At 37.6% G+C, this 23,247-nt stretch overlaps 1 protein-coding gene across 1 annotated transcript in view; it reads right to left on the bottom strand.

Annotated features, from left to right (window-relative positions):
- The window catches only part of SLC49A4 (solute carrier family 49 member 4), a 105,094-nt gene that overhangs the window by 23,538 nt on the left and 58,309 nt on the right, over positions 1-23,247 (bottom strand). The window contains exons 5-7 of the mRNA XM_058195366.1: positions 18,582-18,690; positions 17,465-17,532; positions 3,775-3,902 (exon numbers count right to left, since the gene is read on the bottom strand). Coding sequence (XP_058051349.1) covers positions 3,775-3,902; positions 17,465-17,532; positions 18,582-18,690 — 305 coding nt within the window. The remainder of the gene's footprint in view (positions 1-3,774; positions 3,903-17,464; positions 17,533-18,581; positions 18,691-23,247) is intronic.

Genomic DNA, 23,247 nt, shown 5'->3' on the forward strand with positions numbered 1-23,247 from the left:
ATGTAAAGCACATTATGGTAGTAGTCTATTTGCACAATAATAAGGACATGAGTTCTGTAGCCAGGTCCTCCTGCATCAAGTAAGGCTGCAATTGGAATATCAGCTGAAGTTGGCACAAAGGCCCCTCCAGCCACGGCTTCTACCTGCTGTTCAAGTAGAAGGCTTGAATTAAAGCCTTTCCCCCCAAACCCCCAGTCACAAATCTGCTTTCACATCTAATGCTTGCCTGTCCAGAGATAACACTGTTGCCAGTGAAGAACTCTGATGTATAAACAGCAATTCCATCTTGCTTAAAATAAACTTCAGCCTGTTCTCTCGCATTCCGATCTTAGAATCACCAGGACCTGGGATAGATCATGGACAGCATCTCCCCTACATCCAGGAGTAATGAGGTATCATGAGCAAACCTTTGATACTGCACCCCAAACTGTCAGATGATTTCCCTATGCCCAGGAAGCTGACTAATGGAAACTTCCTTGTCTACCACCACCTTGGAATATAGAAAAATCACAAATAAAATAAGATCGAGGAGGCTATATTTGACCACAAAAAGAAAAAAAAATGATTAGGAGCTATATACTGTATAACTGGTAAAAAAAAAACCCATAAATTTGTGTACCTTGGTAGAATGTTGACTAAAGATGTGAACATGAATGAAGAAAATTTAAGAGGTCAAATACCGGTAAAAATGTATATAGCCTGCGATCTATTGTGAGGAATAAAAGTTTGTCAAAAAGCAAATATCGCTGGGTATAAGAGTGTACTTCTGCTGTCTTAATAATATAGAAGTGAATGTTAAGTATGTCAGGAGAAACATAAAAGGAAGCTGAATAAAGGGTAAGTGGTTTGCTTAAGAAGTGTGTGATGAAAGAAATGGAGATTGAGTCTATGGGTGATAAATGAATGTGGACTGCAAACAAAAATGAGTGGCCAATGTGAAAGAAGTATACTGAAACAGTTTGATCAATGAGGCTACAATTGCAAAGCAAATATGTGAAGCAAGAATGGATGGCTAAATGGAAGGGAAAACCAAGAAAGGCAAAATTATAAGAGGGGGGAGGGGGAGAAGAGAGAGGCCTGAAAAACAAGTGGTACCATATATTTGCAAGGAAAGAATGATATGGAGAGATAAAGTAGCAAGTAGTGTAGATTTAAACAAGATTTAGTTAATTTCCTTTTCTTTTCTCTGATTTCCTCCCTTTAATTTCTTTTGACTTGTATTTCACCCTATATGATTTGCATCATACTAGAAATCATATCTATATATTTTTTTAAAAAAACTGTTTCCTCCAAAGATAAGAACAACATTAAGAATTAAGAAGGTGAATTTCACTGATTTTCAAAAGATAAATGCAAATTAATTCTAATGAATTCTTCCAATATATCAAAATAGAGCTAGAACAGTTAAGAAACAAGTGCCACTTGCTATATCAAATTTGGAAGGTGCAATGGTTAGAATGCAGTATTGCAGGCAAAACTCTGCCCACTGCCAGGGGTTCGATTCTGATTGGCTTAAGGTTGATTCAAATTTCAGCCTTCAGAAGTTGGTAAAATGAGGACCCAGATTGTTGGGGGAAATTTGCTGACTCTGTAAACTGCTTAGAGAGGGCTGTATTATGGAGTGGTATAAAAGTTTAAGTGCTATTGCTATTGCTATCCTTCAGGTTTATGGTCAACAATTCAATGAATGTACATGAAATGTACAAGAAATAAGAAGAATTTTTGCTGGAACTATGGGAGTTTAGTCATTGTCGTGTCCCACTCCTCCGCTGACGGCCGGGTCAGGGAAATCCGAATCAGGCTTGCCTCTGCAGCTCTGCCCAAAGTCCTAGCAAAGTCCTCAGAGCAGGCAGGAGACCAGTAAGTGACTTCAGCAAGATAAGTTCGACTTTGCCTGACTCAGAGACTGCCAGAAAGCAGATCCTTTATATAGGCCATGGGGTGTGGCTCCATGACTCAGCACTCATTAAGGCCTGCCCCTCCCTTCCTTCTGTTGCTTCCGCCTATCCAATCTTCTGATGCGAGGGTCACTCCAATCAGCTGTTGGTAATAAACCCTCCTCAGGCTCACATGCTGTGGAGGAGGGGGAGGGGTCTAGCTGCTCCGTTTGCCTGGGCATGGAGTCAGGGCTGGGGCCGGGAGGTGCTCCTTCTTCTGCAGTTTGTCTGGGCATGGAGCCAGGACTGGGGCCGGGAGGCATACATTCCTCCGTGTTCGGGAGCAGATAAGAAGGCCCCGGCTGCTCTGAGGGCGGGCAAGACACAACAGTCATGATTGAACTAAAAGGACCTAGAGTTGAAGTTTTCTAAAAGCACATAAACACTTGTATCAGTTAGAGACCCAGAAGTTTATTGTCTATGGGGAAAATAACCTTTCTCTTAAGACTATGTAGTTATCCGTCATAGCTACCGCACAGTCTAGGAAAATAACAACAATACATTTGGCATTCTAAAGAGACAATATACACACTCTCACAAACTCCAAAGCATATTTGGAAATTAAGTCTGAAGTGCAGTACAACACTCCAGAAGAACAGATACAGTTTCTTGTTTAACAGCCACCCATTCAGTTAGATAACTCTAACTGAAGTTATCAAGGGGACTTACAAGTGTTCTTTGTAGTTGTAGCTGGAACTTAGCCCATAATTACAACAGTCGCAGAAACTTGTAGTCATGTGATCGCCATTAGTAACTTTCACGGATGGTTTCCAATATGCAAAGTTAATGGGAAAGCCAGCAGGAAGTTGTAAATGGTATGTGATGTTGCCCTTAACGATCGTACAAGATTCACTTAATGATGGCCACCAAAACTGCTACAACTGCTCTTGTAAGCTAGTTGCAGTCATGTGACATTGTGCTTTATGATTGTGATGCTTAGCAACAGAGCTGTCAGTCCCAATTACTGTCCTTCAGTGAGAACTGCCTGAACAAACAGTCATAGAGAAATTTATCAAATTTAAGATTGTATAATCAACACATCTAATTGGAAGAGGAGCAGGAAGGAAGGCTTGATATCAAAACATGAAACAAAGAAAATTCAGAAATGTTGATAAATTGAACTTTAAATCAACCAACCATATGTGATTTGTATAAAATATATAGATGAGCTCTACTCTAGATATAAGGCTTATATTAAATATAAAGTCATAATTGAATGAGCAAAGAAAAATTGTTAAGGTTTATTCATTTACATACTACAAATAACTTTTCTGCACATGCTTGTTTCCACATAAGCATCATATATTATACAATCACAAAACACAACATAGTACACAATTATCCATCAAGTTCCAAGTCAGCTGGGTTTAAGGATTATCATTAATCATTTTCTTTAAATAATGTTTGCAATTAACTAACAGATCTTAAAAGCCTTGTGAAAGACACTTGTTTAACCAACATAAAAATTTCCCCTCTCTTGCTTTAACCTACTAAGTAAAATTACAACCTATTTAGTGTAAGAAATTCAAGGATTTCCCACAATTAAATTTTACGTGTACAGCTTAAATTCATTCCTGATAGCAGTCATCTTTGTTATTCTGCAATTGGCTTAATAAATGTAAGAGTTTTATAATACATCTTGAAAAATATTGGTGGTTTGAGACAGGAAACTAAGTAATTTCCCAATTTCTACTTGGAATAGAATTATGAGTTAGTTTAATTTATATTTTAAACTTTTATAATGAACTACACCACCACATTTTCCTAGCGTTCTACATGGTGGAAAGCCATTACTGAAACAAATATTTGTTAAACCTGGAAACTGGGATTAACATACCTGTAGTTAAAGGAAGGTGAATGACAGTTTTTAAACATGTCAAAGTATACCAAAAGGATGACAAAGTTGCTCCTGACAGTAACAGAAGTAGGATAAGTTTCAGCATTCCTCTGATAAAATCGGCAAACCTATAACATAAACCATAATTTTAAAATCATACAATCTGTGATTAAAATAATATACATTAGCTAAATATACATTAGCTAAAGTGCTAGATAGAATTATTAAAACAGTGATTTCTGATGTAGTAGTTTCTTCTAGAAAAGGAACAACAGACACAAAGATGTATTACAATATATATCATAATTCTGAATTACTAAAATGAGCTTTAGGTATAGAGGTTAGTCTATAGTTTGTTTTATTTTTATTTTATTCTTGTCTGAGAAAAATAGAATAGAATAGAATAGAATAGAATAGAATTTTTTATTGGCCACGTGTGATTGGACACACAAGGAATTTGTCTTGGTGCATATGCTCTCAGTGTACATAAAAAAAAGATACCTTCATCAAGAATCATAAGGTACAACACTTAATGATAGTCATAGGGTACAAATAAACAATCAAGAAACAATATCAATATAAATCGTAAGGATACAAGCAACAAAGTTACAATCATACAGTCATAAGTGGAAGGAGATGGGTAGTGGGAACAATGAGAAGATTAATAGTAGTGCAGACTTAGTAAATAGTTTGACAGTGTTGAGGGAATTATTTGTTTAGCAGAGTGATGGCATTCGGGAAAAAACTGCTCTTGTGTCAAGTTATTCTGGTGTGCAGTGCTCTGTAGCGTCATTTTAAGGATAGGAGTTGAAACAGTTTATGTCTAGGATGTGAGACATCTGTGAAAATATTTACAGACCCCTCACATCCTGGACATAAACTGTTCTAACTGTGCACTGTGCAGTATACAGGTCTTTAATTGAAGGCACGTTGGTAGCCATTGTTTTTTCTGCAGTCCTAATTATCCTCTGAAGTCTGTGTCTGTCTTTTTGGGTTGCAGAACCAAACCAGACAGTTATAGAGGTGCAGATGACGACTCAATAATTCCTCTGTAGAACTGTATCAGCAGCTCCTTGGGCAGTTTGAGCTTTCTGAGTTGGCGCAGAAAGTACATTCTTTGCTGTGCTTTTTTGATGATGTTTTTGATGTTTGCTGTCCATTTTAGATCTTGCGAAATGATATGATGATAGGATGTGAAACGATTTGCAGAATAATGGAAATTAACCCTTTCCCCTCCAATTAATGAGGCATTATAAATGGCTTCATATTATTTTTCTCAGTTCAACATCATCTTGAGCTAAGTATTTCTGCCAAGTTCAATGGGCTGGGCTGGATATAAAGTTTGATCTCAAAAGTATTGGCATAACCATTTCCACATTTCCACAATAACCTGAGTTATTTCAGCCATTTATCGTGGGTTACTCTAATGGGCTGATTAAAAACGACCACTGAATTAAGACCACTGCACCAAAAAGGGATAACCAATTTAAATTTATTGGAATAACATGCAAACTAGTGATATGTCAGAGATATGTGATATGTCAGTGATATGTCAGAGAAAAACCGCGGTGTGGCTCAGGCTGTAAGAAGCCTGTTATTAAAACACAGCTGCCTGCAATTACTGCAGGTTCTAGTCCCACCAGGTCCAAGGTTGACTCAGCCTTCCATCCTTTATAAGGTAGGTAAAATGAGGACCCAGATTGTTGGGGGGGCAATAAGTTGACTTTGTAAATATACAAATAGAATGAGACTATTGCCTTACACACTGTAAGCCGCCCTGAGTCTTCGGAGAAGGGCGGGATATAAATGTAAACAAAAAAAACAAAAAACAAAAAACGGTGAGAATATAATTATTTAAATGAATGAATCACAATATAATGAAATGCTTAATGAATCACAACAGAATAAAATTATTAATCAAATAAAACAATTGAAACAAAATTTCCACAACTACTTAGGAAATAATAAATGATGAATCGGGAACTATTGAAGGAATAATGAATATTAATATAAATCAGGAAAAATTAAACTTATTAAAATTAAACTTTTGCTAACTTCAGGATGTTTTGCCTTTCAATCTTATTGAGAGACATTAAAGGCTAGGGATAAAAAGAATTCAGAATTCAGGATCATATTTGGTGGCATCAAAAAGAAATATAACAGTTGCCTCCTCTTTAACATTAGCATTTTTATAGACAATTGTATCTTTTAATGAAAGAGGCATCTCTTGATCAAGCTGGCTACTAAGTTTCTGATGTCAGTCAGATGTCAGTCCTGAATATCATTTTCCTAGGGAAAAATAATATTTGGTTGTTGTTTATGTGCTGACCTTTCAAAATTGATATTCAATTCATAGATAGTTAGATGAAAACATTACTAACTTCTTGCTTCTTACTTTTTTTGCTTCTGGACTTCGCAGTCGATAATCTTATTGATATATGAAAATATAAATGGAACAGTTTTAATTTCCCTTTAATCATGAAAAAAGTGCAGAAGATTTTATCTGCTCAAGATTTTAAATTATTTCTCCTAAGGTATCATATACCTGTGATTTATTGTTCATCAGATCTTTCCATGAATTAAGGCACATTCAGTGGTGGGTTTCAAAATTTTTTACCACCTGTGGGCGTGACATGGCTTGGTGGGCATGGCTTGGTGGGCGTGGCAGGGGAAGGATACTGTATAATCTCCATTCCCTCCCCACTCCAGGGGAAGGATACTGCAAAATTACAATTTCCTCCCAATCAGCTGGAACTGGGGAGGCAGAGAATAGATGGGGGTTGGGCCAGTCAGAGGTGGTTTTTATGAGTTCTCTGAGCTACTCAAAATTTCCACTACTGGTTCTCCAGAATTGGTCAGAACCTGCTGAAACCCACCTCTGAGCACATTGCAACTTCATATTGTGGCTGAGTAGAGAGAAGCCCAATAAATATTTTTGAAAGCTAGTTCAGGTTCTGGGTCCTTAAACCAAGATGGTCAGGATCCTTTAAAGATATGTTAGTTCAAGCCATGCCCCCCAGCAATCTTTTCTAGTGCAGAGATAGCCCAGATCAACCATCATTGGGTTCAGATTCTGTCTTCCAAATGGATCTGAACCCTCCGTCACACTCTTAAAGCATAAAAGTGATTCAGGCTTTATTTGTCCAACATTTATTAAGTCCCTTGTTCATATAGCTGCAGAAAGTGGCTAGACTCACAAAGTTAACTTTTCCTGAGCTGAAAAGGGACAGCCTTCTGACTTTGTGCCACTTGGAGGGCATAGGATCTTTGAGTTTGGGAGCTAAAGGACTTAAGACAATTTATCAGCTGGCATTAATTAACCAGCTTGCATTTTAATGAATTGTTTGTATTGATTTTTATAGACACTTTAATTTTACATATTGTAAGTGTCATATGAGCAAGTTGTACACAGTGGGTGATATGTAAGCCCAGTGAATCTCTTTCAGACCTATCTGCTGTTGTAGGGGAAGGGGAAGAGTAGAGTACCCCATTTAAGGTTTCTGAGTGAAAAGTAGGATACAAATTAAATCAACTACCTGGGAATAAATAAAGGCTATATGAACCCAAAACTGACCTAGCTATAAGGCCATTCTGGTTGAGAATTCTGGGAATTAAAGTCCCAGCTTTTAAGCACAGCTTTTATGTGTAAAATCAATGTCTTTTTGTTAATATTATGCACAGAGAAATACTTTCTTAATTGTCAGACAACATTGGCACTAATAATTGCCATTTCAGACCAAGTCTTGCATTCCAACTGAGGCTAATAATAAGCCCCAAGAAACAGCATTCTGCTCTTTTTCTCTATCTAGCAACTAACATTCAGAAAAATTGCTCCAGTTCTAATTTATTCTCCACTCACACACTTTATCCCGTCTGCTGTTCGTTTCTTCCCCTCCTTTTTTCTTTCCAACAAATTGCAATATAGCCCTTGACCTTGAGCTTCCACTGAGAAGGCAGTTCAGTTCCTACTATAGGACACCAAGGAGCATATTGCTGTCACCCCTTTAATTTGGACTAGTATTTCATGAACTAAAAACGTCACTTTGTATGCATCCTTTAGTTCACAATTTAATTAAATCTTTAAACTCCTCGCCTTATTGCTATAGATATCACTCTATGTTGCAAAGTTGCTGCATTTTGACTTTGCTATAGTTTAATGTTGAAAGTAATGTTGAGCTATGAAGGACAAAACTTGAAAAATAACTCTGGCCATTTTGAAATATGACAAGAAAAATGCCATAAGGGGAAAAGAGAGAATCAGGTTGATTTTGCAATGCTGTGCAATTTAAGTTAAAAAGAAAAAAAGGTGTCACTTTCCAAAGTTTTTTTGCTTTCCTTCCCCAACCCAAATTAGCTTTGTTTCATAGTGAATAAGAAAAGCATACAATACCCACCAGCCATCTAAAATATCTAAGGCTTTTTCAATCATAAACATCCCATATAAATTATCTCAAATTTCTGGTCTGGCGTTAGGAGATGGCATAAATCTCATGTGGAGGAAGGCACCATATACCACTGGTAAAAAAATAATGAAATTTGAGAGCTCATTTTCCAACTCCGCTTTCCTTTGACAGGCATAATTTTGTACCACAGGCACAAACGTTTCTATTAGATGCACAGATTGCTTGACATCCAAATGATAGCTTCAGCGCCATCCAAGTGGAAAGAGGTTTAAATGTAGTGTCCTTTATAGATTGCATTTAGCCAGTAAATAATGCTCGCCAGGTGAGTGAAATTATATTGCAATTTATTGCAATGGGTGGCAGAAGGACTGGAACTGAGTTACAGTGTAGGATGGAATAAATCTCCACTAGAGTTGTAAGAGGAAATTCCAGAGCTACTAAGGCAAATTCACAACTAGTGCAGGGATATCAAACTCGTGGCCCACAGGCTGGATGCGCCACACGCTGGCCATGCTCACCCCCGGTTTAGCAAAGGGAAGAATACGTCATGCATGAGTTTGACACCCCTAAACCAGTGGAACAAAACAAAACAAAGGCTCCACACTTAAATCATTAGAAAATACACCAAGCTGCCTTCAAGTCACAGGACCATCACAGAAATCCATGAGCCTGTCGGACCTGACAAAAATCATTACCCAATTTTCCTAATTACAACTTTCAGCTGATGATAGTCAGCAGAGACACTGATTTAATTTTATACAGATATACTGCTGAATAGGTCTAAGGAAAGGGAGTCATTCATCAAAAGAGATAAATCGCTACTCTTTTTGCATTCAAAATTCTGTGCTTGAAGGTTTTGTAATTTTTCAGTCAGAAAGAGGCATTTGGCAAGAGGTTGTTAGCTTTTTATTAAAAGCACAAAAAGTTTGAAGTGCTGGAGTCAACAAAAATGTACGCATTGCTACGGAATCGGAAACCATTTGTTAGCAGATAAAAAGACATTAACAGATATTCTGCTACTAAAACGAAGCTACATGTTTGAGTAATTAATTTCTCTCAAAAGGTCAAAATTTACATAAAACTCCGTTGGCAAACCTGCAGAGAAGTCATCATAAAGCTAAAAAAGAATGGACATCCATTACAATATACCAGAAAGAGAAAGAACTATCCTTTGTATAAAAGATCCCATAACGCGGTAGAAGAAAAATCAATGTGATACCAGACTTTGCTGACTTAAAGCGATAAGAGGCTCTCCATATTTATAGTTGTAATTCTATGCCCCTGTTTCCATTTCCTTGAGAGTGTTTTATCAAAGAGCTCTGCTCTCTAACAACCAGATATCTCATTTAGAAAATCTAAATAAGCAATTCTATTTTTTAGATATATATGTTCAAGTATAGCACTTCAACCTTAACAATGAAAGAAGTAATTTTCTAAAATAAGGTAATTGATTTTTTTCTGAAAAAGTATAGCATCCAAGTCTATTAGTCATATCCAACAGCCAATTATATTACTTGCATTTTGACAGAAGAACCATCCAATGCTTCCAATAATATGGATTATCTTGACCCTACGTTTTAAAGATATCTGCAAGTTGTTAAAATCATAATCAGAAGCTTTAAAATTCCAGTTGTCATTGTATGTGAAGGAGGAAAAGCATGAGGGATTGAGTCTCAGTGTACTGTACACTCAATTCTTGTTATCCACAGGGACTACATCTTGAAAACCCGCAAAAACAGAAACCACTGATACCAAAGTATTCAAGTGATTATAATCTGTACAGAACAATGTATGAGATCGCCTCTAAAATGGAAATCTTCAAATATTTACCTATCATTTTGTCAGAAATACCTAATTTCAGCAAAGAAGAAACTGGGCAGTTACAACTATTCCTAGCAATCTTACATCTCCTTTCCTGTTTGATTTTTTTTAATAGTAAATGCACACCTACATACAGACGAGCACTGTTGGAGTAAGGCCCCCTTGAAAAAAAACACAATAGGATATGGCAACGGTGCAGTTTTTCAGCGTACCTGTAGGGCTTACACTTTATCACCAAGTCTGACATAAACATGATTTGGTGGTAAAGTGTAAGCTCCACAGATGTGCAGAAAAACGCATCTATTTAGCTATAATGTACTTTGAGTACTTTAGTAAGATTACTAATCCATAAACTAACTACTCCCAACCAACCTTAAACATAAAACTTTTTAAAAATCCTATGTTGCAATTATTGCTATATAGCACCAGGAGTGAACGTGATAATACTTTTAACTTTAATATATACGTAAATGCATTTAAACAGATTTTAAAGACATGTTGAAAGCGATCGTTTTTCAAGCGAAATGTGCAGTTCCTCATGGCTAATTTATTCAAGGCTTCAAGCCAAAGTGCCTCTTTTTTGAAAATGCCATTGCCATTCCTTCAAGCCCAATGGAAAGATGAAAGGAAATTATATAAAGGAATTCAGAACTCAGCCTAGCCATCCATCAGCAGGACAACTCCTTGGAAAAAACACAACCCAATGGTACCAAATTTGGTGAGGCTGGAAAAAGCTAGTCGTCCCCCCCCCCCAAAATAGACTGAGTCTGAAAATCAGTCATATTCCGCTTGGGACTGAGGCAGGGGTGGGCTTCACTTACCTTTGCTACCGGTTTGCTCATGCGCCACTTCTGCACATGCGCAGAGCGTATGTGGGAGAATCATCTGTACGTGAAACTGGAAAAATGCCAGTTTTTCCAGTCCACCATTGAGTTCCTGGGGCATCACATCTCTCCCGAGGGCATTGCTATGGAGCCAAGCAAGGTGGAGTCTTTGCGTAGTTGGCAGCCTACACGACGAGAGAAGGATGTCCAGCGCCTTCTCGGGTTCGCCAACTACTATCAGATCTTTTCCCCCGGCTTTGCTACCTTGACCGCACCCCTCACTCGGCTTCTACAAAAAAAGGTCCCGTTCCGGTGGGGTACCCCCAAGCAGCAGGTGTTCCAGGCCTTGAAACAGGCCTTCATGAAGGAGCCTATCTTGAAGCATCCTGACCCCCATTGTCCATTTGTGATGGAAGCAGATGCATCAGATGTTGCTGTTGGTGCGGTGTTGCTCCAGGCTCGCACGTCTGGCAGTACCCTCTTCCCTTGCGCATATTATTCCCCGGAAGCTCAACCCTTCCGAGCGTAATTACATCATCTGGGAGAAGGAGTTACTGGCCATTAAGATGGTGTTTGAGGCCTGGAGACATCTTCTGGAGGGGGGACCGGCATCAAATTGAAATACAGATGGACCATAATAACGGAGTTCCTACAGACCACCCGGAAACTGAACCAACGGCAGATTCGGTGGTCCTTCTTCTTTGCCCGGTTTCATTTCCGTGTGACATATATCCCCAGTGGTCGCAACCAAAGGGCGGATGCGCTCTTGAGAAAACCAGAGTATTCTCACATCGAAGATCCACTTCCGCTCTGGACAGTGTTGCCTGTAGAATCTTTCTCCGCGGTTCAGGAACCAGTGGATTTACGGACTCAGATCTGGGAAGCGCAGTGGCACAATGCTTACGTAGAGCAACGCAAGGAAGAGGTAGGGCCTGACTCTCCATGGATGTTTCATGATGAACTTTTGCAATACCGAGACAGGCTCTACGTGCCAGTACGGCTGCTTTGGGAACTTATCTTGTCACAGTGCCATGATAATCTTGCGGCAGGGCACTTTAGCCTCTTTAAGACACTGAATCTAGTTTCTCGTACTTTTTGGTGGCCTCGCTTGCGACACGATGTCCAGGCTTATGTCACATCCTGTGTTCGTTGCCGACAGGCCAAGTTGGCAACGGGAGCCCCTCCAGGGCTACTCCACCCATTGCCGACACCAGAGAGACCCTGGGGTGCCATTTCCATGGACTTCTTGACAGATTTGCCTCCGTCTTCTGGATTCACGACCATGTTCATGGTGGTGGACATGCTGACGAAGATGGCGCATTTCATTCCATGTCGTGGGTTACCGACGGCTCGCGCCATCGCCCACATGTTTATACAACACGTCTTCTGGCTCCATGGCCTACCAGATAGGATCATATCAGACCGAGGGGCTCAATTTACTGCTCAGTTTTGGAAAGGGCTGATGACGGCCTTGAATGTTAAGATCTGTCTGTTGTCGGCACATCATCCGGAAACTGATGGTGGGACTGAGAAAGTGATCGGCATTCTGGAGCAATACCTGCGCTGCTTCGTGAACCAGCAACAAGACAATTGGTCGGAGTATTTGGCAGTAGCAGAGTTTGCGTTCAACAACTCACAACACACCTCCACACAAACAACCCCTTTCCTGGCTAATGTCGGATATCACCCTCGGTTCTTTCCCCTCACACAACTCGACTCCCTCGTACTGGCGGCTAATGATTTTCTGTCCGAGTTGCAGGCCGTCCATCAGTTGGTGTGACGGTATCTAGAGAAAGCCAAGAAGGACTACAAAAGAGTCGCAGACCGATCTCGATGGGCGACACCACCATTGGCTGTGGGAGATCCGGTCTGGTTGTCCATCAAGCATCTTCTGTCTGACCGGCCGGTCAGGAAGCTAAACCACCAGTACCTTGGTCTGTTTCCTGTTGAGGCGGTTATTAACCCCGTCGCCTACCGCCTGACTTTGCCACGCTCGATGCGTGTCCACCCAGTGTTCCATCGATCCTTCCTTGTCTCAGAACGGCCTGTCGGTCCACTCCATCAACCTGACTGTCCCCAACCGGCACCACAGGATGGAGATGAACCACCTGAGTATGAGGTTGCCAGCATTCGGGACTCCCAGTGGCTAAAAGGACGGTTCCAGTATCTCATTGAATGGAAGGGATATGGGCCTGAGGACTTCACCTGGGAGGATGCAACCTCCGTGCATGCACCTGCCTTAGTGAAAGCCCGTCCCGGCCACATTCGGATCATCAGGCCCAGGGGAAGGGCCCTGCAGTGAGGGATAGTGTTGTGGTCCATCAGCAGCCTACGGTGCTGGCAACAGAGTTGGACAGCGATGAGGCTGAGGTGAGACCAGGGCCATCGGGAAGTGAGGTGCGGACTCCAGAACCTCCAGACTCTGATAATAGTGAGGAAGAGGAACTGGTGGAGCCTGTTCCTAATGCACGCATGAGGAGAGCTGCCAAAAGGCAAGAGCAGCTCAAGCAGAGAGGACAACTCGGGAGTAGGGCCAAGAGATGATTGGCCCCTCCCATAAAGCTTAATAACAGACCAGCATCCGTGTTTCAGCTTGCCAGAAAACAGTGTTGTAGCTGCGTCCTCTGCTCTGTGTTTTGGTAACTTCTGGACATTTATCAGGAAGGGCCTTTGGCAGTTTGCCTAATTGGACTCAGGTTTGTGATAACTGAAGAATTTGTGTTTGAGAGGCCTTTGCTTTACTTTGAGTTGAGTGACGCTGGGAATGAGGTAATTCCCAGCTGTTCGAATAAAGTTTATTTTATCTCGGACTGAGTTTGTTGCTACCTACTTGGGTCTGGGTCACAACACTTCCTCCTCCCAGTTTCTGACACAAAGCAGTCCACTCACCCTGTGCATCGAAAGGCACACATATACAGAAACACAGAGATGTGCTCTACAAGGGAAAGTGGAATTTCTCATCCCCCCCCCCTTCACACAAACAAACTTTTTAGTTTGCTATATAAAAGAAAACAAAGGTGCTTCTTATGGCCAGTGCTGATAAGAGGCCTGGAAAACATTCTAGAAACTATGATCTGCACAATTTCCGTAACTTGTTTTCTTTAACACGGAGGATTTAAGATGGCAGAGAGGTATATAAATCTTTCTTTAACTCCTCATTTTTACTCTTAAAGTTCTTTCTCTTGCAACAAGTTTTCTCACATACAAAAGACACCAAAAAATGGACAAATAGCTCTTGAAACTGATATGAACTTTCAGGAGGCTTTGGAAATTAGGCTCAAATCACATGAAATTAGAAGGTTGTCTGAGTTTTTCATACCATAGATCTTAAAGGAGTTTTGTTGATAAAGCGATAGAAAAAAATCTCCCTCCTTGATAAAGAATAATTATGCAGTATAACAAGAATTATAGCCTAGAAAATATTATGTTAATTATATAATATAATGAGGCACTTTAAAATTATGCCACTGTAAACAATATCACAACCATCAAATCACATCAATTCATTTGAATCAAATCAATTCATTGGAATCACAGGCTACACTTAATTTATTTACAGCATTCCTGTTTCATGTTCCAATACAAAAGAATGTGCAAGTGGCTTAAAACCATAAACTAAAACAACAACAAAATAAATACTCATTACTTTGAAAGTTTATCAATCTGGAGAAAAAATCTGATCAAAGTTTGATGAAAAAGGATGGAGAAGCAAGAATCAGAAACAAAGATGAAAGGTACTGAGTAGTTATTAAAAGCACAGGAAAAAGAAATGCTTAAAAAGATATGTATTTATTTAATTTATTCTGCCTTTATTTATTTTTGTCAACTCAAGTCAGCATATACCTACCATGCCCAATACCATCACTTATTTTTATTTTATTTTAGTTTTGATGCTTAAACAGTAGGCCTTTCTAAAGATACTGTAGTTCCTGGGTAGACTTCTGAAAATAATCTCAAAAGACAGGCACATGCAAAAAACTACAAAGAGCTTAAAATTAGGCCTGTGTTACCTAAAATGCAACAAATATATAATGCTACAAAATGCTGATCTGGAAAATTTCACAGCTCGGTAGGTTTCATCATATTCAGTTCTAACACAATGAATGCAAACTAGCAATGATTTTTTTTTGTGGCGATGCATTTAAAAGTAAAGGGGAAGCTGAGGTAATAAAATGGGAAGAACCACATTAACTAGTATAGGACGGGCTTGGTTTTTTTAAGTGACTTTGTTGTGATATGCCCATTTTTAAACTTACACCACAGCTTTAAAGTTGTGGTGGAAAACCATGGTAGCAGCTTTCAGCTTTTATGTTTGAGGACAACACCATGTAGCAAAAAGCAGGCTGCAGATGGCTACCCATAAGCTACGCTATACATTTATGAGTGACACTGAATCATATATCAACATTTTTTTGCCATTTTGCTTCTCTTTTGGGGTAAGTAAAAGAGCCCACATTTAATCACCCCTTCTCATTATATCCAGATCAGGAACTATAATCAATATTTTCCAAATAAAAGAAGATCCATAAGCTAAATTTAAATCATAGTTTAAAGCTGCATTATTATCATAGCCAGCTTGGAATAATTATTCATAGTTTCTGATTTGGAAGGAAAGAGAAGATATGGTTAAATGGACATTTCTAACTGGCTTATTCTTGTGAAATGCAGAAAAAGTTCCATGTGGGCATATACAATTTATGGATATGTGATTTATTCAGCCATGGATTTCATCATTTGATCATAATCATATGTTATTTACATAATTAAGTATATTAATTCCTTTTTGCATGAAAGTTCATTAAACTGAAGTATTTATTTGTTTAAAATAAATTTTTATTAACCATTTTTTTAAAAACAAAAAAAGAATCTTTAACAATTTTTTCCCCAACAATTTTGCAACCCCAACATTTCTTACTTATCCATTTTTCCCCTTATTTCAATGTCTCCTTTATACATATAATTCTAATATTAATTTATTTACATATATACATATAAATAACAGTGTACAAAATTTCATTTCTACAATCTGCATTTTTCTGTTTCTTCTTATTTGTTATTACATTTCTACTCCTATATCTTCCTTATTTGATCTTTCTTTGCCTTTTATCTCTCTCCTCTAACCACTCATACCATTTCTCCTATACTATATAATATTCTATTTCCACTTTTTCTTGTAACTCCTTTGCAAGTTTGTCTATTTCTGCACATTCCAAAACTTTTCTAATAAAATTATCTTTAGTTGGTATATTATTGTTTTTCCAATTCTGTGCGTATATTATTCTTGCAGCTGTGATAATATGAATAATTAAATATATATTTTTTCATAAGACTCTGGGAGTATTCCTAATAAAAATATTTCTGACTTCATCCCTATATGTTGCTTCTAATTGTAATCTAATTTTACTCCAGTACTGTTTTGCTTTGGGGCACGTCCACCACATGTGATAGTACGTTCCCCTTTGTTGTTTGCATTTCCAGAATGTTGATGGGGTATTGGAAGACATTTTAGCCAGTCTTGCTGGTGACAAATGCTACCTATAGAACATGTTGTACATATTTTCTTTATAGGATACAGACATTGTCAGTTTATAATTTTTATTCCATAATTTCTCCCATTTATCCAATTCAATGTTATATCTGAAATTTTTTGCCCAAATATTTTCTTTAACTACCTTCTCCTCCATTGTATATCTTAATAAATAATTATTATTTTTATCAATTTATCTTCTGTGCCATGAAGAATTTTATCTAATTCGTGTATTTCTCTTTGGAATCTGTATTGTATTAAATCTGTCTTATATCTAGATTGTATTTGATGTAAGGCCACCAATCAATGTCTGTACCCTGTTCTTTTAATTCTTGTCTTGTTTTCAATTCACCTTGACTATTTAGTAAACCCTTGTATCTTTTAATTTTGTCCATGTCCTAAACTGAACAATTTATATAGAATAGAATAGAATAGAATAGAATTTTTATTGGCCAAGTGTGATTAGACACATAAGGAATTTGTCTTGATGCATATGGTCTCAGTGTACATATCATATGACTAATATAATTTGGGAATACTATGATAGTTGTAACAAGTCATTATAACATCCTCTACTTCTAAACATATTTTGTATTAAGTGCTTTGATGTTGTGATATTAGGAAGTTCACAACTCACACACAGCCAGTGGCTTACATTAATGGAAATACAACAAGACTTTCACAAGATGTTTAAATAATTCACTGTAACATTCAGACCAGCCGCATAATATCCAATTTTCTGAAAGAATCAATTACAACTGAAGATGAAAGCAAACACAAGCAAAATACCCATGGTTCCTTCCTTACTTCATCTAAGTATTCTTCCACCTTTGGATGGAGTGGATAGACAGCAGTTGTCAAATACAATAATACACCCTGCATAATTTGATGACTGAACGAATGGGATTTTCAGCATTCACGAACTTTAAAAAATAAAATAAACCATGCAAATTACTACTCTAGATAGAAGATGAACATATTTCTAACCTATAGAAATGATTTGTTCTTTTTACAATTGTCATGAAAAAGAGGAAATGATTTCAGGATGTATTATTTTAGTATCACTAAAACACAATTTCACTACAGAAAAATAAGAGGGGAAAAAAAACCCTTACCTTGCTAGCGCTATGCCAACAACACAGCCGCCTACAATGGACCAAAATCCAATCCAACCTGCATCCACCTGGAAAAAAAAACAAGATAAAGAAATACAGTGTTGTTTCTAGCAACACAGAAGGTATTTGTTATTTGTATATAACTTTTTTGGACAGCTCTGAAAGTAAATTTCTATTTGGCTACTGATTGACATTATCATTTAATTTGCCTAATCTCTTTTTAAACCATCTAAGGAAGCAGACATTCTTTCTCGAGACTCTCAAGACTGCTTTTTCAAAACTCTCTTGAGAAAGCAAATATAAATCAGCACACTCGGTGTATGAGATGTATTTTTTTAAGGTTGACTTCAGTCTGACCCAAGGCATCCACAAGGGAAAAGAGCAATCTGTCCATTTCATATGTGCATTGTGACATTGCATGCACATACAAAGGGGCAGAACTTACATTTCAAGGATGTGACACTGTCACAGAAGACTTCTGGGAGCTTTTGGAACATTGTTACTGGTCTGATTAAGTGACTCCTGAGGTCAGAAACAAAAATTGAGGATGAAAAGAAGATGATCAACCATGACAGAGTTAGACTAGGTCTTAGGTAAAGTTTGAAAAGCAATGAGGTTCTAGTTATCGAAAAGAGATAGGAGGACATTCAGTTGGGACTTTGGAGAAGTATATAATCTTTTTCTATCCTCATCTCTCGTGGAACTTGAAATAAGTAGGCCTATATGTGAAGATAGCTTATGAAAAAGTCTTGGGTAAACTTTATGTGGAATTCCTCTATGGAAACAAACTATATAAAGCTACTCTAATTATTCTTTTTCTTTCCCTTCATGCTAATGAGAAAATTTTTGGTTTTTCAAATTCACACTTGTGAACTAGAAATGAAATTTGAAATTACTACCTCTCTCTTCAAGGCCAACAAATGAAGGTTCAGGCTTTCCCCAAAGTTGAATTTTCAGACGTGAAGCAGCTCAATTAAGTTCAGGTTCTACAATGCCTCTTTAAATTTCATAGAATATCAGTCATTCTGCTTGTTATTTTAATTTTAAATCACAAAACCAAACTTTTGTCAGTAAACCATAAAGAAATACACACACAGAGACACACACGTGCACCTACTTGGCTTATGTGAGCTGGAGATAATATCCAATCAAGAACACCAGACCATCCTGAGAAAACCCCCAGTGGTATTGCATAGGCGAGAGCAATCATCAAAAACCGGGGATTGCTAGAAAGTAAAAGAAAAAAATATAAACAGGTTTGTCAACAGTATAACAGATCAAATTTCATTGCAATACTTTCCTCCTCCTATGAATCCTCAAGGACACAACAGGCGCTAAATTGGGCAGCAAAAAGTTACAGTTGGTGAAATTCTGCTTAATTTATTTTGAGTTATGATGCAGCAATCGTATTTAAATAATGTTCTTTTTCTAGCAGCACTGAGTGATATATATAGATTTTCCTGGAGGCTACATGTGGATAGTACAGCATTCCAACAGGCAATTTAGTCTAAATTATCTTTGGCTCACTTCAGGAACATGACTGTGTACAATTAAAGCATATCTGTTGAGGCAAAACCAATTAATACAATATTTTGATGTTTTACTTAATGTTGCTGTTGTCAGGCTCTTGTTTTCAGTTATTGTGTTTGAAAAGGATTAACCACATTTCAGAGATATGATTTGTAAAATATGTTTCTCCTTCATATTTTGAGTTCAGCTTCTGTTCTGTTTCATGGTCGAGAGAATTTACATTGGCTTTTTACTGAACTATCTGAATACTACCACATGTAGAAACAATGAGAACCAGTCCAGTTAACTAATAAAAGCTTTGCATTCAAACATTTTTCAGTTTCATGTACTGCTTATATGACATATCCCAGTTCTTTAAGTATGCATCGGTCTGAACAACAAATGAAGAATATACTCCTGCTTGCTGCTCCATTTGTATTCCCTCTCAGAGGTTCTTCCTTACAATCACCCATGAAATATAGGTAGTCTTGAACTTATGACCATAACTGAGCCCAAAATTTATATTGCTAAGTGAGAATTTGTTAAGTGAATTTTGTCTCATTTTACCACCTTTCTTGCCACAATTGTTAAGTGAATCACTGCAATTGTTAAAGTTAGCAACACAATTGTTAAGTGAATCTGGCTTTCCCACTGACTTTGCTCGTTAGAAGGTCATAAAAGGCGATCACATGACCCCAGGACATTGCAACTGTCATAAATATGAGTCAGTTGCCAAGTATTTGAATATTGATCATGTGACCATGGAGTTGCTGCAATGATCATAAGTGTGAAAAATGGTCATAAGTTACTTTTTCAGTAACTGTGAATGGTTATTAAACAAACTGTTGTTAAGTCATGAACTATCTGTATGGACTACGATCTAATTGGGTGATAGTATCAGGTAGCATTTTGCTCTTCTTCTTCACTTCACCCTCCTATATTGTTTGTTTATTTGTGTCAGACGCACCACAAAATAAGGCATACTACATGAAATAAAGTATAAAATTCAAAATTAAAATACGTAGAGGTTAAACAGATTTTGCCCAGAAACCAGCAACATGAATTGTGTTCTGTCACACTGCCATGAGGCCCTTTAGTGTACACTGGAAGACCTCATGGACAATCCAGAAGCACAAGCACCCCTCCTGTAAATTCATAGCTTATAAGCACACTGTTGGGAGGGGGCTTGTCCTAAAGGACAAACTGGTTGAGGATCCGACCTGAGGTTCCAAGTAATTATCCCTATGTATATCTGTGGCCTTCCAGGCAGAGCAAAGATATACTTTATCACAACTTATTAAGTACCTGGGTAAGATATCCACACAGAGGGAACAAATGTATAGGGACTGCACAGAGATAAACTAAGCTTCCCCTCTGTAATCTGATTTCAACATGTGATTTTAATGATTGCACAAAATAGCCCCACACCCTATTGTTCCCTCTATTTCAGGGGTGAAATCCAGCAAGTTCTGACAGGTTCTGGAGAACTGGTAGCAGAAATTTTGAGCACTTTGGAGAACCGGTAGCAGAAATTTTGAATAGTTCAGAGAACCAGCAAATACCACCTCTGGCTGGCCCCAGAGTGGGTGGGAATGAAGATTTTGCAATATCCTTCCCCTGGAGTGGGGTGGGAACGGAGATTTTGCAGTATCCTTCCCCTGCCACCCTACCAAGCCATGTCTACAGAACCGATAGTAAAAAAATTGGATTTGTTCACTGCTCTATTTGGATATGGTGCCAAATTTGACAATCAGCATTTTATATGAGCATTTTATATATCCATTTGATATATAAACTGAGCAAACATTCATCATGCTACAAGGAAATGAAGGAAAAATAGGTAGATAATATTCTAAGTGTATATGTATGTATGTATGTATGTATGTACCTTCCTACATACATACATACATACATTCATTCGATTTCCAAACTGGTCATCTCAACAAGTAGTTTCAAAACAGTTCCCGATGTTCCGCTAGAAAATGGTTTATATGTGGTCAAGATCATATTGTGGAAAGAAGCCGGGTTTTTTCTTCTTTGCCTTTAGCTTTACTTGACACTTGCACATGAGCAGTTTGTTGCACAGTCGGACCCTGGCCTTGTGTTTACTGTTCCTTATCTAATAATATAGCAAATCTGATTTCCATCTACTCCATCTGGCAATATTAATGTATACAGACGCTGTTTTGGTTGTTGGAAGACTATGTTAGCAGTGAAAAGATAATTGCATTGGCAGAAATTGATAAGTTATTTTTCTGCCTCATTTTGGTTTCCTAGGCCAAACAGTTCAAATATGCTTTTTGTCTTCCATATTCTGTATATTTCAAATTGAACTTGATCATATGAAACTTGCCAAGTTTCTTTTCCTCTACATCACCATGTTCTTATATTCCACATTCCTACTATAATTCAGTTATTGCAAGCTCAGATTTTCTTTTCCTGTCCAACAACATCAGCAACAAGTTATCCCAAAGTCTTTAACATACCAAATTATAAACACTTAATACTCCAAAGGATCCTTAGCTATTTATCGATAGCATATTAAGTGCTCTCCCTATCATCCAACATTTTATCATCAATCACTTTATCCTATCTGTCCTTGTGGTTTTCTTGGTCAAATATAGGAGTGGTTTACCATTCTTCTATGCAGTATGAAATGATTATTTTGGCCATTGTTATTATAGTGATCATCCTCCACTGACATATTCTTATATGGTTGCTGCCCAACAAAGCTGCTTGTTTGCTTTAGCTAGACAACTGGGATGACTGTCATCTCTTGGGTGACCCTGTTGGGAAAACATATGCCTGGTGTAGAATCCAGCATTCTTTGTTCATCCCTCTAAGGAATTCCCCATTATAATGAATGAGAAAGTGCAGAAGAACTTGAGGAGGGAATGTAGAGATTGTGTGCCAGTTCTACAAAATTATATCTAAATACGTCACACAAAATAGCTCAGTCAAAACTAGATCAATCTCCAACCAATGTTTATCACTCACTGGATGAATTAAATATACTACCAAATCCTGAAAAGGTAGGATCCCTAAATTCTAGTATACATACACTGAGGTCTGCTAATTGTCCAAATTGCTTTGTATATATGGGATAAAGTACAAAATGATAAAATGAATTAAAAAAATAGAATATAGGAGTGAACAAGAGAAATCAGAGTTTCTATCATCCAATCACTAGGCACAGTAGTAGATACAATACAAAAAGAACATAATAACAATGCTGAAAGGGAGTTTGAGATCTTCTAGTCCAATCCTCTGCTCAAGCAGGAGATCCTACACCATTTCAGACAAATGGCTGTCCAATCTTTTCTTGAAAACCTTCAGTGATGGAGCATCCACAACCTCTGGACACACTGATTAATTAATTAATTAATTAATTTGTCAAAAAGAACAAGGAAACAAGTAACAGTATAGATATATACATGGACACATGAAAAAAATTGGCACAAAAAAGGATATAAATAGGCAAAACATAGCCATAAACACATAGAATGATTACATATAATTGGGAACAGTAGGACAGGGACAATAGGCATGCTGGTGCGCTTATACACGCCCCCTTACGGACTTCTTAAGAAACATGAAAGGTCCACAGTAGAAAGTTTAAGGTAAACAGTATGGGGATTAGCGAAACTAACAACAGGATCAGGTCCAGTGTTCCAGACATTTACTACTCTATTGCAGAAGTCATATTTCCTACAATTAAGATTAGAGAGAATTACATTGAGCTTAAATATATTGATAGCCCTTGTGTTATTATGGTTGAAATTAAAGTACTCATTTACAGGTAGAATGTAAATTGTTCTAACTGTCAGGAAATTTCCCCTTATTTCTAGGTTGATTGAACAATTTTATTTACATTGTTTTCTTCAATGGAAGAAGAAACAGAAAAAGTACGTTTTTAGAAGGTAACTTCCATTATTCATCCATCAACAAAGATATGACTGTTTCTTAAACATTCAACAAAATAAGTTCCAAGAAGAAAAAATACACTGAATTAGGTACCAATAATTTAGATGTGTCCTAGGTAGCAAATTATCTGTAAAAATGCCCTTTACTAAAATTTCTTTAACGTATTGAAATGAATAATGGCTCTGACCTACAAAACACATATGAGAAAGAAACATTGCTTCATTTAAGTGAGGCATTTTCACACAAACTTTTTAAAGGAACACTGTTATATTTATAGCATACTCAAAACAGATGATCTGATGCAAGATAGTACTATTTCATACTTATAAAAAATGCTAACTAATGTAAAG

The sequence above is a fragment of the Ahaetulla prasina genome, chromosome 1 (genome assembly GCF_028640845.1).
Source record: "Ahaetulla prasina isolate Xishuangbanna chromosome 1, ASM2864084v1, whole genome shotgun sequence".
Taxonomy (NCBI): domain Eukaryota; kingdom Metazoa; phylum Chordata; class Lepidosauria; order Squamata; family Colubridae; genus Ahaetulla; species Ahaetulla prasina.